This window comes from Eumetopias jubatus, unplaced genomic scaffold (assembly GCF_037043125.1).
Source record: "Eumetopias jubatus isolate StellerSeaLion01/CBP00866 unplaced genomic scaffold, mEumJub1_p1.0 scaffold_11, whole genome shotgun sequence".
Lineage (NCBI taxonomy): Eukaryota > Metazoa > Chordata > Mammalia > Carnivora > Otariidae > Eumetopias > Eumetopias jubatus.
The window spans coordinates 119,347,645-119,363,848 of NW_028274817.1; the positions used below are offsets into that span (position 1 = coordinate 119,347,645).

General features: G+C 43.4%; 1 protein-coding gene across 2 annotated transcripts in view; it reads left to right on the plus strand.

Moving 5' to 3' along the window:
• Positions 1-16,204, plus strand: part of ARHGAP6 (Rho GTPase activating protein 6) — a 474,477-nt gene that overhangs the window by 397,082 nt on the left and 61,191 nt on the right. For both annotated transcript variants that reach the window (XM_028115045.2, XM_088028877.1), the window contains exon 2: positions 1,517-1,676. In XM_028115045.2, the coding sequence (XP_027970846.1) occupies positions 1,517-1,676 (160 nt within the window). The remainder of the gene's footprint in view (positions 1-1,516; positions 1,677-16,204) is intronic.

The following is a 16,204-nucleotide window of genomic DNA, read 5'->3' on the forward strand; positions in this document are numbered from 1 at the left end:
AGGGTAGAGCTCTTCACTCTCTGGATGTACGTGTGCACATGAACATACTCGGGGTTGGGGGAGTCTTGCCTTTGATTCTTTGATGTGGAGGATTTGAACATCGGATGTCTCTGCAATTATATATAGTTCTTATTGATCGTATCTCTGTACCTCTCGTGATCAAAATAGCTCAGAGTGCCGTAAATAGAAACTTAGCAGTTACACAATTTAGCATAGAGTTCGAGGGCACATGTTTTTTAGCTTGAGTTCTGGTCGGTTCCAAATCTTGTTAAGTTCTACGATTTGGGGAAAATTACTTAACTTCTGCAAGCCTCAATTTCATCCACATTGTATTATAATATATTTACATATATTGAATATTACTATAATATTACTATAATGTATCATACACATATAATCATGTGTCATAAGTATGTATTATATCTAATAATAATATGTTATATGTTGTAAATATACTAGATTGTATTATCATATAGCATATACTGTATTATTAAATACTGTGCAGTTTACCCTTGAACATTGTGGGAGTTGGGGCACCAACACCCCCATGCAGTCAAAACTCTGTGTTCAACTTTTGACTCCCCCAAAACTTAACTACTAATAGTCTACTTGACTGGAAGTCTTACCAGTAACATAAAGTTATTGTATATTGTATGTATTATAGACTGTATTCTTACAATAAAGTAAGCTAGAGAAAAGAAGATGTGATTGAGAAAATCCTAAGGGGGGGGGCGCCTGGGTGGCTCAGTCGGTGAAGCGTCTGCCTTCAGCTCAGGTCACGATCCCAGGGTCCTGGGATCGAGCCCCGAGTTGGGCCCCCTGCTCAGCGGGGAGCCTGCTTCTCCCTCTGCCCCTCCCCCCATCCGCGCATGCTTGCACTCTGTCTCTGTCTCTGAAATAAATAAAATCTTTTTTTTAAAAAAGAAGAACATAAGGAAGAGCAAATACATTTACAATACTGTACGCTATGTATCCAAAAATATCCAAGTACAAGTGAGCAGACTTATGTAGTTCAAACCCGTGTTATTCAAGGATAAACTGTATAAGATAGGGTCAAGAATGGTAACTGCCTCATAAGGTTGTTGGTGTGACTCGGCACAGTCGCCGGCACACAGTAGGCTGTCCGTACGTTTGCCCTCCTGGATCTAGTGTGAGTGACGGCAGCTAGCAGCAGTTTTTCCTGTTACTGAGATACATAACCAAAAAGTTCCCATGCGTTCCCAGAGAAGAGAGGCAGTAGGACCCTCAAAATGTCTTTCCCATAGCTTTCTTTGGCCTCTGTGTGAATCATTATATGGGATCAAGTGTCCCAGCAGATACTAGAGATTTGGATGTTTGCGACGGACTGAGAAAATTCACGGTTAGCTGAGAGTAGATTTGATTTGAGCGATGGGTAGACAATTTTGGAACCCAAAGAGGAAGTTTGCTTGACTCTGTGACTGACTAAGAGGAAGGATGAGCTTTGTGAGACATAGATGAGCTCTGTAACTCCTGATGTGTTCTCCTTGCTCTGCAGGGTGATTTCACCTGGAACAGCATGTCGGGCCGCAGTGTGCGGCTGAGATCCGTCCCCATCCAGAGTCTCTCAGAACTGGAGCGAGCCCGGCTGCAGGAAGTGGCTTTTTATCAGTTGCAGCAGGACTGTGACCTGAGCTGTCCCATCACCATTCCCAAAGGTAAGGCCGTGTGCGCCGTTCCGCCAGGGAACGCTGTGACTCAGACATCTGTTTGGCCAAAGCCACAAGCTGCAGACTCATCTCACACCTGACACTAACACAGGAAGGAAGCGACAGCTTCTTGGTTGTTGGCTGGCATCAATGTCCACTTTGAAAGCCATGTTCAAGGGGGACAATTGACACGTCAACCAATATGTTTATTCAAAGGGAAGGTCAGCTTGAGTTATTTAAAGGGAAAGCCATGTGTATCTCACTAGTCTACATAACTTCAGAACAATCAATTAAAAAGAACTTTTGGAAAGGTCAACTTCAAGGGCTCGAGCTAAAACCGTGTCTGTTTCAACAGGATTTCGAAAGAATCAGTTGGAAAGAATGTTTTTGCAATCTATTAAACGTGTCACTTTACCTTCTGCCAACCCAGAATCAGGGATTATACTCAAGTTAACTCTTTTCTACCATCTTTCACCTGGGCGTGTCTACGCTGAGGTTCACCACCGTGACCCCAGAGCCATTCGGGCCTGATCATCTGAAGCTTTCACAGATACAGGTCCTGATTCTGGTAAAGATAAGATGCATGTATTTGAAATCTTGTAATCTATGAAACTGTGTTTTTGAATGTTTACCATCTTCTATAAGGGTACTTTATACTTCGCGAAAGTGTGTAGCACAGAGGTGATTTGTTCTTTCAGTTTCTGAACAGAACAGAAATGTTGTCGGGAAACCCAATTTGTAGTGAAGGGAATGATGACTCTAAAAAGTTCTACGAAACCCAGACTGGATGCACATCAGATAAGATGCGAGGGAACAAACATTCTTTGTAGCTTTGTTTTTTAGTCCAGTTAATTTGCTGTTTCTCTTTGTTCCTGATTTTTAAAGGGTCCACTAAATAAATAACCTTTACCAAACAGTTTTATAAAAATTGTCTGCTGGAGGCTCTGTCTCCATTAGTTGCTTCTGAGACCGTGTGGTTCCTAGCATATTCAGGGAAATATTTGCTCTATCAAGATGTTCAAAGACGTTTGAGCCAGAGGAGTTATTTTGATATTTTCTATCAAAATAGGAACTAATGATTTACACATAATTTCTTACTTATGGAGGAGAGAAGGAATCGTGTGGCTGGGTGGAGAGAAACAGACATCAATCACCCAAGAGTTCTGAAGCTCTTGTTTGGGGCAGATGATTATAGACATCAACCGAGGTCCTTCAAATACAGCACCAGCGCCGAGTGCCATGATGGCAACTTTGGTCCGAGGGTGGCCATTTGGTTCCATGTGAACCCCTAAGTGGAGGTTCTAAACGGGGTCAGATTCACTGTGTGGATAATTTATTCAGGAAAGAGCAGTACAGTGGCCACGGCCTAGAACCTAAAGAAATGATAGCAAGCCTAATGAGACAGTGGGTATGATGAATATGAAAACATGCTCAAGCTCACACTTCTGTTCTTTGTCGCTCTAGAAGGATTGTAGGCATTTGTTTATGGGTATCTGTTTGGAGACCCCCTCTTCCTCCGAGAGACTGGCGCTTCCAGGGCTCAGATGAATGACGGCCTGACATATTCATGGGCTGCTGGGGTTCCCCATAGAAAGGGAAGAATCGAGGAGTGGACAGTGGGGAAGTGACTGAGGTGACTTCCGAGAGTGACTGCAGGGGTGGGGTCCAGAGCACCAGCAAGACTCTGACCTCTCGACCTATAATGATAGGTGGACATCGGTGATCTGGGCGCAGATGCAGACAGATTAGAAGACAGTGGGGGGGGGGGCGCCTGGGTGGCTCAGTTGGTTAAGCGACTGCCTTCGGCTCAGGTCATGAGCCCAGGGTCCTGGGATCGAGCCCCGCATTGGGCTCCCTGCTCGGCGGGAAGCCTGCTTCTCCCTCTCCCACTCCCCCTGCTTGTGTTCCCTCTCTCTCTGTCTCTCTCTCTCTCTCTGTCAATTAAATAAATAAAATCTTAAAAAAAAAAAAAAAGACAGTGGGCAACCACGTGGAATTTTGCTCCAGACTGCCTCTCCGCTGTCAGCGAACTAGGAAGCAATGTCATCCGCTAGGAGTGAGGATGGCAAGGAGGTCCTGGAGGCTTGAGGAAAGAGGAGAGGAGCGGACGAGAGGGGAGCCGATGGACCAGCAGTGTTGCAGGATTGCAGTGCGGCCCGAAAGGTCCATTTGAGGCTAGTAGCTGGGAATTTAAATTGCAAAATAAACATCCTGGCAGCTAAACATGGCTAAAGCGAAACATACCACGTCGCGCTTTAAATTTCCCAGCCCTAGTGAATCCAGTGTCCTCTCGCCAGAGCCAGGATTTTTCTAGGCGAGTTCAGTGACGGTAGAGAGGGACGAGACTGTTGAGAGGACATCAGTGGTAGGCAGAATAATGCGCTCCCAAAGATGGCCACGTCCTGCGAATGTTTCCTCACAGGCTCCCAAATCTTTGCGGATGTGACCAGTCGAGTTCCTTGAGATAGCAAGATGATCCTGGTTTATCTGGGATGGCCGAAGCCAAGCACATGGTTGTTGAAAAGCAGAGCAACTTTCCCAGGCTACATCTGAGTCTGAGAGAGCCAGGACTATGGAGGAACAGTCGGAGCGAGGAAACGGATTCTCCCCGGAAAGGATACAATCCTGCTGGCGCCTTGGTTTTAGCCCAACGAGACCTGTTTCTGACTTCTGACCTCCAGAAATGTCAGATGATAAATTTGAGTTGTTTAAGCCACTAAGTTTATGGTCGTTTGTTACAGAAGTGGTAGGAAACTAATTAATACAGTGTCCACGGGAGTGATGATAATCCCAGACCGTGGGATCTCAGTTGGCTAAGAAGAGAAGTTATTTCTTGAATAAGAAGAATCAGTAATATAAAGATGGCAATTAGGTCATTAATGAGCTATAAACTGAATGTGATTCCAAAAACCACACCAAAACAATTTGTTTTTGTATTATCACTAAATTGTTCTAAACATCCTCTAGACAAATAACTATGTAAGGGTAGGCAGGGGAAATTTGAGAAAGAGGGTCAAGTGGGGAGTATCCCTATATCCATTTAGTAAAATGTCATACAATGAAAGCAATTAAAAGAGTATTGTACTGCTTCACAACGGGCAAATCAATAGAAGACAACAGAGCTCAGAAATGAAAAAAAAAAATAAATACAGGAACTTATGACATAAACATTGCTCTCTCTCTCTCTCTCTCTCTCTCTCTCTCTCTTTTGGGGGGGTCAAGGGGAAAATGATGGATTATTATTAAGTCTTAGTGACAGTGAGACAACCATTGAGGAGAAAAGGTTGGACTCTGACCTTAGTCCTTACATCAAAATAAGTTGATGTGGAAGAAATATTTGAGGATGTTTTTAATGAAACTGTTCAGAGCACCAAAACAAACCGTAGCTGGATATTTGTATGTTTTTACATTGGGGAAGGCATTACCCAGAAAACATAAAGAAAGCAAATGACACCTTTCACTACGTTAAAGAACAAAAGATAGAATCATCTGTGTGGCAAACAAATAAATAAATAGGAATTTACAGCACATCTGACCAACTAAAGGCTAACTTCTCTACTATATAAAGCTTTATTACAAATTAATCTGGAAAAGAAAAATAATTAAAAGACAGGCAAATTACAGGCAGCACACAGAAAAAGAAATACAAATGCCTGACAAATATTTGAAAAGGTGCTCCTATGTGTTAAAGAAATGCAAGCTAAACACCAAGGAAGTTTTTTTTCCTCTTAGATTGGAATGGCTCCAAAAGTGGGGTAATCTACTTGATGGAAAACAGACACTCTCATACTATTGGTAGGAGTTTCGCTGTTGCAGTAACTCACAAGGCAATTGGGCAACATCTAACTTTTAAATGGCTCAGCAATCTTACTCCTAAGAATGTATCTCACAGATACACACTTGTTTTAGCTGAGGTAGGCTAACCCCTCAGCGCCTTAACACGGCAAAAGTTTCTTACTGAGGCATGTATCCCATGCAGGACGGCCGTGGATCCCGTGGGGGCCGGGAGAAGGGACCGCACTGCATGCAATCACTCGGGACCCTAGGCTTCTCGAATCTTGTGGCTCCTCCCTCCTCGAGATCCATTCAGCCCGAAGACAAGACAAACTAAAAACTGATAATATTTACATAAACCTTAGAAAATGACGGATGAGCTTAATTTGCTATCCCTTCTAAACTTAAGCCGTTTCAAAAAAAAAGGGACTTCTGAAGATGCTATACAGAACCTAGAGAAATCTTTGGCGGTAGAGATCAGGAGGCCTTTCGGTGGGAGGGATCCTCTCTGTGACTTTTCCCTGTGAGCCTGAGCTTGCCCCGCGGGGGCAACCATGGAATGTTTCCTCCTGGTCAAAGGCTGCTCTCGGCATAGGCTTTGGAATCAGACTTTCTGGTCTGTCAGTGGCCCAATCCTGAACAGCAGAACCAGGAAGACAAATGCGGGGAGCGGGGTCAAGAAATTCAACAACACCTCAGGCCCGTGTGAACTTTTCATTTATTCACAGCACATCAACAGAGTACTATTTATCTATCAGATAGTGGGTTAGGCTCGGTTAACATGAATTTGGTAGCATTTTAATACAAATGGCCTAAGGCAGGGGTTAGCAGCTGGCCTGCTGGTCACACCCGGCTCCCCATCTGTTTCTGTAACTAAAGTCTTCCTGGAGCGCTGCTGCTATGCCCTGTGCATGCTGTTTCTGGTTCTTTCGGGCCGCCAAGGCAGACTTGAGTAGTGACAGCCCCCGTGTCTCACAGGCTCAAGTGCTTACTCTCTGGGCCCTTAACAGGAAAGCTTTGCTGTCCAAGGTAAGACAAAAGGAAATGACTGATTTCTGCCACAGTCGGGAAAGCATGTTACTGCGGGCATTATGGCTTCACCTCGTTATATTGTAAACTGAGTATTTAAAGCCGAATGCATATCCGGCTTCCACAAGACAGAAGTGCATATGCATGTTTTCTTTAGTGCTCTTCCCCCCACCCCATCATTCAACTAATTTCTGATACCATATTTGAGAAAGGCTTAGTTTATGTATTTTGAAAATGGTGTCATGGGCTGAGGAATTGCTGATGGTCTCAGAAGAGGTAGGTAGTAGTCTAATAAGAGAATACCCCGATGCCTCAAAATTGCTATTATATGACTTCCTTATACAATGGTCCGTCACTGGGGCGCCTGGGTGGCTCAGTCGGTTAAGCGTCTGCCTTCAGCTCGGTTCATGATCCCAGGGTCCTGGGATCAAGCCCTGCATCGGGCTCCCTGCTCAGTGGAGAGTCTGCTTCTCCCTCTCCCACTCCCTCTGCTTATGTTCTCTCTCTTGCTGTCTCTCTCTCTGTCAAATAAATAAATAAAATCTTAAACAAACAAACAAATAAGTAAAATGGTCCCTCATCATTGTCACCAGTGTAAAACCCAACTAAGCAACTCAGTGAAATCAAGAAAATGCGGTTTTTGGTAGGGTAACACTCAAGCTGTCTTTGCGATTTCAATGTGGTTTGTGATTTAAGTGTTGATTTAAAAAAAATAAGGGCAACCTGATGGGCAAGGAAACAGAGCTTGGGTGTTCATGTACCAACCCTGGATGGGAGATCCGACTATCTATCCACTTTCTACGTTGTTCTTGCTGGCGGTGTCCAGGTGGAAAGGTGGTGTGCTAGAACTATTTGTCAAAGCCTTCTGTGTAAGTAAAAATGAAATTGAGACCCAGGGTAAAATCTGCAAACTCCCCCGTGGGTGGAAATGCAGAGAGGAAGTCAGCACCACCAATTAGGGCATTGATCAAAGAATAATGTTAGACCACTGGGCTTCGAGGCCCTCAACACATGTCTCTATAGTGTGAGCTGCCGAGCTAGGTGTTTCTTGTATGTGTCCACACTCACCTTTTCTGTGGCCTCCCAGAGGGCTGTGATTTCCCCAGGGTCAGGCTGTGTCTTATTTCTCTTTGAATCTGGAATGCCAGGTAAACCACCCACTTCTCTGCCCGATTCCACCGTGCCTCAGCAAATCTTCGAGAAGTGAATGAATGCACGCACGCACACATGCACATCACCTTTAAAACGGAGCTCCTTCCTCTCCTCTTCCCCAGCTCTCTAGAGGGCATCGTCCACACCTTTCTCTTCTTTTCCCCAGGATCCCAGGAATGATTTTGAGACCTGAGTATTTCCCTATTACTTCACCCCATGCCCAGTTTCCGACTTTGACTGATGGTCTTATAGGGTTGGTGTGAGGTTTAAAAGAAGTAAGAACTATGGTGAGCTTCAAACATCTCCCGAAACTATACACACTCTCAATGAAAGTTTCCTGTCCCCATCACCATCGTCATTGTCATCATCACCAGATCACTTTGTCTCGTATCTGCCCTCAGCTCGTCCTTATGTCTCACCTGAACTACAGCCAGCCATGGGCCCCCACCTGCTTCCCTCAATTCAGGGCTTCTCCCCTATTCTGCCCACCACACCTGGAACCGTTAGAGTGATCTTCAACCACAGAATCTTCTCCTTTGTTGGAAAACAAACAAACAAACGAACAAAATGAAGAAAACTCCCTAGGCACCTCTTGCCAACTAATATCACTATCAAAGCCATTTACCACACTATTGCATAGAAGAGAAGAAATCCATTTTATTTGCAGCCTCTTCTGAGAATGCACCACAGATTTATGTTGACTTGTCTTAGGGCACTAGGTTTCAAACTCTTTGTCCCCCATCTACAGTGAGGAATACATTTTACACCTCGGTCCAGGAAGTGCACGAACGAAATGGTGCTTATCTTTATCAGAGATACACTTTGATATTGTCTCTAATGTTCTCTCCTGTCCTCTTCTGTCTGATTCTTTATCCTTTTCTAAAACACGCTTGTTATGACCCACTAAACTTTCATGATTCACTAAGGGTTTATGACCCACAGTTTGAATAATGCAGTCTTGGAAGGCAGATGGAATAGAGACGAGGCAATCAGGAAGAAAAGAACGAAAATGTCAATGTGGAAACTTGCTGTGGCTCTTAGGGCCCTGGGAAGGTGGATGGGGCATTGTTTCTCTAGGGCCACAGAAAGGAACCGAGGTTGACCCTTTGGCCTGAGCGTCTAGTCCCTTCTCTATCTAGAGCCCAACTGTGGACTGCCGGCTGGGAGGCTTCCTTGTGCTGCTTCACTGCGCTCTCTCTCTCTCTCTCTCTCTCTCTCTCTCTCAATACCAAGCTAGGTGTACAGCCCAGAGGACTGTGGGACTGTGGGACTTTAGCTTCTCAAGAGGTAGAAGCCTTTAATGAAGGTTACAATGTCATGTCAAAGGTAGTCCACATCCTCCAGGATGTCCTACTCAGTCAACAGAGAAAACACAGATCCATCAATTATATTAAAAGATAGAACAGTGGGTGGCATTTATCCACTTTACCAGTGGTGACACTTACAGATACGAGCTGTCTCGTCCACCTAGCCCAGCAAAAGCTGAGAATGACAGAGCCGTTTCTCTGCAGGCTCCTCTGTAATTTTCTTCTTGGATGCTCTCCTCCACCCCCCCACCCCTGGGCTTTGACCATGTCAAGTTCTCCCATGTAGGCTGCTGGTATGATTCTGTTCTGCTGCTGAGCAGGCAGCCCCACATGATCGCAGATGGTTCTTTAAGCCATAGGCTCTGTGCCTTTGTGGTCATAAATGGCTTCCTTTATGTTCTCAGCCCATAGTTTTCTATCCAAGGTCTTGTCCCTACTGGTCACATGTACACAGATTTATATATCTTTGTTGGAGCGGCAACTCCTATTGCACAAGGCCTTGGCATCTTGAACAAAACTTTTGTCACTGCAGTTTCTGAAATATTCTGGCACCTTTCAAAGATTGGAAGACTACACTATTCTCTCTGTTGGGATCGTGGCCAAAAAGTAAACTTGATAATTACAAAGAATGTCTCATCGCTGAAATATGAATAGGAGCTCCCATTTTTGCTTTTTTTTTTTCTTTGTTTCCCTATGGGGGAAACAAAGGCAGGGAAGTATTAACTGAAATTAAATACCAAGTGCTTTTAAACCAATCAGGCTTTCTAGATCATTTGAAATGGAATCCTCAAGATGACTTGCAAATTTTATTAGTGGGTATTTGTAAAATTGTTACACATGCAAAGCTCTGAAAAAGTCGTTTGAGGGGTCTTCACTTAAGATAGGAGTGGACACACTACAGCCCAAAGGCCAAATCCAGTCCACTGCCTATTTTTATAAATAATGCTGTATTAAAACACAGCCACACTTGTTTGTTGCTATATTGTCTAAGGTTGTTTTAGTGCTACCGCAGAAGAGTGGAATAGTTTTGGCAGAGACGATATGGCCCACAAAGCTGAAAATATTTACAATCTAGACCTTTACAGAAACAGCTTGTTGGCCTTTGATTTAAGAGATTAATATTAATTTGATAGAGAGATTTATAGTTATTATCTCTGCAGTTGATCAAGCATACCATTCTATTCACTTCAATGTCTTCACTATCTTTATTTTGCAAGGAGAGTGTTTTTTAATGATCAGACCTTTATAACTCTCAGATGTTTTAAGTGATTATATTATATTTGTGTTTATGTCTATTTTTTTTAAAGATTTTATTTATTTGAGAGAAAGAGAGAGTGAGAGAGGGAGAACATGAGCAGGGGAGAGGGGCAGAGGGAGAGGGAGAAGCAGGCCCCCCGCTGAGCAGGGAGCCCGACGCTGGGCTCGATCCCCGGACCCCAAGATCCTGACCTGAGCCAAAGGCAGATAGATGCTTAACCGACTGAGCCACCCAGGCGCCCTTAAGTGTTATTTTATATTTATATGATATTCATGTTAATAAACACTTAAATATAATTCATTGTATAATATAATTCATTGTAATCTGATTCACTGTAATCTGACCTTGCTCCTCTTAGCCTCCTTATTGTAGATCCCACCCGACATACACAGATTCAGACTTGCCAGGGATGTCTTTTGTAGAGATGCCTGGCATTACATGACAAGATATGTGAAAAACACATTCCACAACAGAGTTTCGGATTATCCACTGTTAAGATGCTTTGGCTGCAAATTATGGAGACTAGAGCCAGAGTGGCTTAAATAATAAAGAGATTGATTATGTTACTGTACAAGGAGCCCACAGATAGGCTAGTTTCAGGACTCAGGAATTTCTTCTTGGCCGTAATCAGTGGGTCACTTTGTTCTTTGGGCGGCTTCCCTCATTGTCACAAAATGACTGCAGCAGCCACCGACATCACGGCCTCTGTGGCAGCACGAAGAAGCAGAGAAGCAGGGACTCTTCATCAGGTATCTTTTTAATAACAGAGGAGTATTTTCCCCGCTGCCTCCCGGTAGACTTCCCTCCCTTCTCCATCCCCAGAATGGCAGTCTGCCAGTGCCCAAACCCATAGTGGCAAGCAGAAAGAAATCACCGGGAATTGGCTTGACCTCAGATTCCTTTCCTGAGCCTGGGCTGAGTACTTATCCCAGGATGCATGACCACTGGGAGGGTGAGCACCTAATAAAACAGGGAGAGAAAACAATTGGGGGGGGGACGTAGTAGGATAAAGATGGATATAGATTAGAAACTATTGGCCTACATAATGACAATGTCATCCATCATTGCAAAGAAGCCAAGGGGGGGAAACCATTCTTCTATCACACTTATTTGCGTTAGTGTCTAGCACGGGCCTTGGCATAGATCTGTGGCTCAGGAAATACATGAGAAATTGAAGGTAATGGATTTAGAATTCCATCAGAGCACACTTATTTTTACAGTGTTTCCATGTCATAAAGAATTATTTCCTGTGTCTCAAAAGAATAAGCAGAAGCAAGGATGGAAAGGGAAAGGATGAAGACCCTAATAGTTTTCATCTCATTACGTCACTTGTCCAGTTCCTGAGGCTGTGAGAGCTGTTTTCATGGGGGCGGCTGGCAGAAATTTGGAAGCATTCCCAAAGCTTACAGTTTATGATTTTTTGATTCCCTCCTTACTTGTTCACTATAAAACAATATCTGTCAAAAGAAAGTAAGTAACACTGGCCCCTTACACAGATAAAAAATCAGACCATGTGTAGATACCCTTGTCTGACTACCATTTCAACTTGAACTACAAGCTTTGGCTTTAAAACAAGTAATGACGAAACTTCTTTAATTTGGAGTTTAATTTCCTTAACAATCCAGGGCATTTCTTTGGGATAAGCGAGCTCTGTCTTTTTGTTCTCCTACCTGTTTTTTTTCCCTTATGTTCCAGGAAAGAAATATGGCTTAAGGAAAAGATTGGCCAAAAGCCATTTTTCTTGCTCTGATCTTTGGAAACTTCTGTCTCTACAAATATAATGCTTACCTAGGCTAAGTTAGAAACATTGTTTTTGATTTAAGGAATGTGCGATAAGAAATGCAAGTTTGGATGCCTGGAAAGGCAGACTAGCTCCTAGCTTAGGGAAAAATAACAGCGGGGCTGCCCCTTTGGAACGTGAGCTTATAGCTTTTTTTTTTTTTTTCTTTACTCATAGCATTTGAATATGGGAAAAATGACAGCAAGTAAAAGATCCTTCTAGGGCATAATTTGATCATGACTGGTTATTACAGCAAGGAGTGATTATAAAGAACGCCTGGTTAAGGAAAAACCATCGTTGAGCTTTTCAAACCCATGGCATCCAAGCCATGTGATTGACTTCCCTACCTTATGTTTTGATAGAATCAACAAGACATGATCAACAAATCAAATATCTCAATGATTTTCTGCAGTAGAAAAACACTTGCTTTGGGGCTCAAGAATCTACAAGGTTTTTTCTTCCTCTTAAGGAAAAATTTCAGAACTAATTACTTGGCCAAAATAATTTACATAAAACGGAAAAGGTTTCTTAGCATTTAATTTAACTGGAAGCATGGTGACCTCCAAGAGCTGACTCCCTTTACAACAGTGAGAGAGACTCACAGAACGTTCTTATTTTCTGACCGCAGCTTTGCTAATTTCACCACCACTTCGACATGTAAACTGCAAGCATTAGTACATTTCACAAGTACTTTGGGGAGCCTCGGCTCTAAAGAGAGGCATCTGTATTGCTTAAGAATGCCATAAATATTTTCTTCCCTGAGAAACCTAGACACTTTGGAAACAGATTTTGAAAAATCTAACCCACAAGGCACTAGCAGGCTAAAGAAACAATGCTTAATTCACTGGGGTTCACACCAAGAAAAATGACTCAATCGCCCTGTTTCTACTTGCCTCCTATTGCAATCAAGGTTTATGGAAGAACTGCTAAGGACAAGGTGATATATAAATGGAGACTTTGACCTATGAACTTGATTAAATAGCCCACAGTCTATAGCATGGAAGATTTCTTAAAAATAACATGGAAAAAAATAGATAGTGAGATCCAAATTTGACTGAACAGTGGGTCAAGTTTGGGCTTAAATACATTGTTTGCCACTTTTTCCATGTACACTGTTTTCTTCCAGAATTCTTATTTGTCACTTTCTTAAGCCCTGGTTCCCACTAAAGAAACTGTCATGAATTAGCAATCTTCTCATCTTTTTTCCCCAATAGAATGCTTGCTTGAGAAAGGGTTGGATTACCAGGAATAAGACGTTAAGAGACTTAGGATAAGAAAGGATCTCCTAGACTAAATAGTTACCATGTGCCCTACCAAAATTCAAAGGCCCCTGAGAAGCCTCACCTCATCCTTTAAGACTGAACGCAAACGTTAACCTTCCTGAGCAGAGTTGGAGACAGCCTTCTTGCTTCTGACCTCCCACTTGCTAGATGCCTCCACTGAAGCATTTCTTCATTTCACTTTAGTGAGGTTTCTGTGTACCTGTCTTTGGCACTAAACTCTGAGATTCTCAAAGGCAGAGATAGTGTCCATTCACCTGGGTTCATAGCGCCTAGCTCTGTCTCACCTACAACATGGGCTGTATCAGTGTTGGATGGAGGGATGGATGGAGCAGGGATGGATCAATGTATGGGGGACGAGCCTACTTTCTGGGGGGAGGATGCCATTTAAACAGATAACTAGTATAGCGTAAATAATATTCCCACGCCAAGGAGATTTGTCATGTTCTCTGGCGCAATATCCGGGGACAGAGAATATTTGTTTGCGCACCGAGGCCAGATCACCATTTCAGCTCCTCTCCTAAACCTCTGCGGCGAATCCCAGTTCAGCTCTCAGACCGGAGCAGCACACTGGTCCCCTCGGGTCCCCTATCCTGGGCTTGCTGCCACATTTCCTGCCAAGAAGCAGAGGTCATCGCTTTCCTGCTGACTACGTCCCCCTTTTTGTCAGGGCTGCCCTCCCTTCCGTTTCTCCAGATGGACTTTGAAAAGGCAACTCAAAGCAGTAGGGGCGATTTCAAGTCCATTCCACTGAGGATGGCAACAGCGGTAACAGCTGGCTCCAACACCCAGCCCCCTTTTCCTGGGACGGGACTTTGCCTGGGGTTTTGGTTGCCCATCTGTCATCAGTCCCTCCATGTTTTCAGTGTTGACTTACACTCACCACATGAACTTGCACCCCTGAGATGAATCACTGGAAGACACTAGACGTGGGGGACGGGCACAAGGAATGGCCGTCAGGTGCCGGGGCCACTAATAATATCATTACTTCTGTGACAAACCCTCCTGTCCCATATTGGAAAGAAAGTATCTGGTTTAGTCTTCTTCTTGCCTTAGCTTTAGGAGTCTGTGGCTTGAGAGCCCTCAAAAGGGCAAATGGATGAGACTAAAGGATGAGTTTGAGTTTTAGTGAGGGATAAAATATAGCTTTAGTAAACATTTTTATAAGACATCCACAGATTGAATAGCTCGCCTTATCCACATTCGTACATATAATTTAAAAAGTGTCTTTTGGTTTATCAGGACACACGTGGGAACTTGAAAAGTAAACAGATTTCTATACTTATCAGTGTTCTCGGAGGCAAACAACAAGCACCGAGTCTGGATAACTTACACAGAAAAGGGATTTTAGGGAACCTAAGAAATAGGAGGTATCATGAGACAGTTTAATCAGCCACCTATGAAAACATCACCAGGGCCATAAAAACAAATCTGGTCGAGCCTCTCATCTGTCCACTCCCTTTCCAGAAAACATGCTACACCAGAATGGCAGACATAACGGATGCTTTATATTGGCCCAGGCACATGTTTTCTTTCAGATCAGGGAGATGTGACTAGGAAGATTATTTTCATAGTTTCAGCCAGGTCAGAAACTCTGACTTGTGAGTCACCTTCTTGCCATAAAGTTGGGCTCCCAAGTCTGTGTGTTTCAAAGTACTTGAGTGAATCGTGAGAGCCTCCACCTTCTCACGTGCTTGACAAACGAGGTTTCAGCCTTTGCTTGAATACATCCAGTACCTGGGCGAAAGGGCTTTTTAAAACGACGACAACAACAACAACAACAACAACTTTATTTTAGAATAATTTTAGATTTAAATTACACAGTTCCCTTACGCCCCTCAGGCAGTCTCCTCTAATAATAGCATCTTATGTAACCTTGGTACACTTATCACCACGAAGGAAGGGACATCGATATATTGCTATCAGCCAAACTACAGACTTTGTTCAGATCTTACCAGTTTCCCCACTAAATATCCTTTTTCTGACCCGACATCCCATCTAGGATACCCCATGCATTTGGTTGGGCATCTTTTTTTTTTCCTTTTCTTTTCTTTTCTTTTTTCTTTTCTTTTCTTTCTTTTCTTTTCTCTTCTCTCTTTTTTAAAAATAACAAACATTTCTGATCTTACACAGTTTCTGCGACTATCACAGCCTGGTTGTTCTGGTTTGGGTTCCAGTCTGTGAGGTTTGCCATCAAGCTCAGCCGGGGCTGCAGTCATCTGAAGGCTTGACTGGGGCGGGAGGATCAGTGTGCTGGCCCACTCACATGGCTGCTGGCTGGCGACTCCAGTTCCTCACCACATAGCCCTTGGCATAGAGCTGCTCGTGGCATGGCTTCCCCCAGAGTGAGGGATGCAAGACAGAAAGCAGCTGAGATGGAAGCCACAGTGAGCGGTGCTTTTTTTTTTTTAATTAATTAATTAATTTATTTATTTATTTATTTATGTGAGGCAGCTCATTCCGTTGCTGAACAGCTCCATTTGCTGAGAAAACAGTCTTCCTATAATTTCCTTGGCCAGTGGAGGGCTGGCCAGGAAGTCTCTCCATCCACCATGTTTAGTCCTCTTAAAAAAAGAAAAAGAAAAAAAAAGAACTAGTGTCCCCTGAGTCTTCCCTGCATGCTAAAGACACGTTCATACATACATTCATACAACTGTTCACCATCAAATGCTGTTCCACACCTGATCTAGACGAGGACAGAATGCTTCATGTAGAGAAGTAGAAGGCTGTTTATTCAAAGAACCCGCTCTGTTCCCCTACCTGTAGACAGAAATCTGGTAGAAAGGTAGCCAAAGACAGACTCACATTGCTTCCTAAATTGAAAGAAATTGTTATTCAACTGGATACGTAAAAGCTCAACAATTTGTAAACATTTTTGTATTGTTCTGCCTAAAATAGAAACTGAGATTGGGTATGGATCGAGCATTGTGAGAAGTGGGAAAATGTGACTTCTGGAG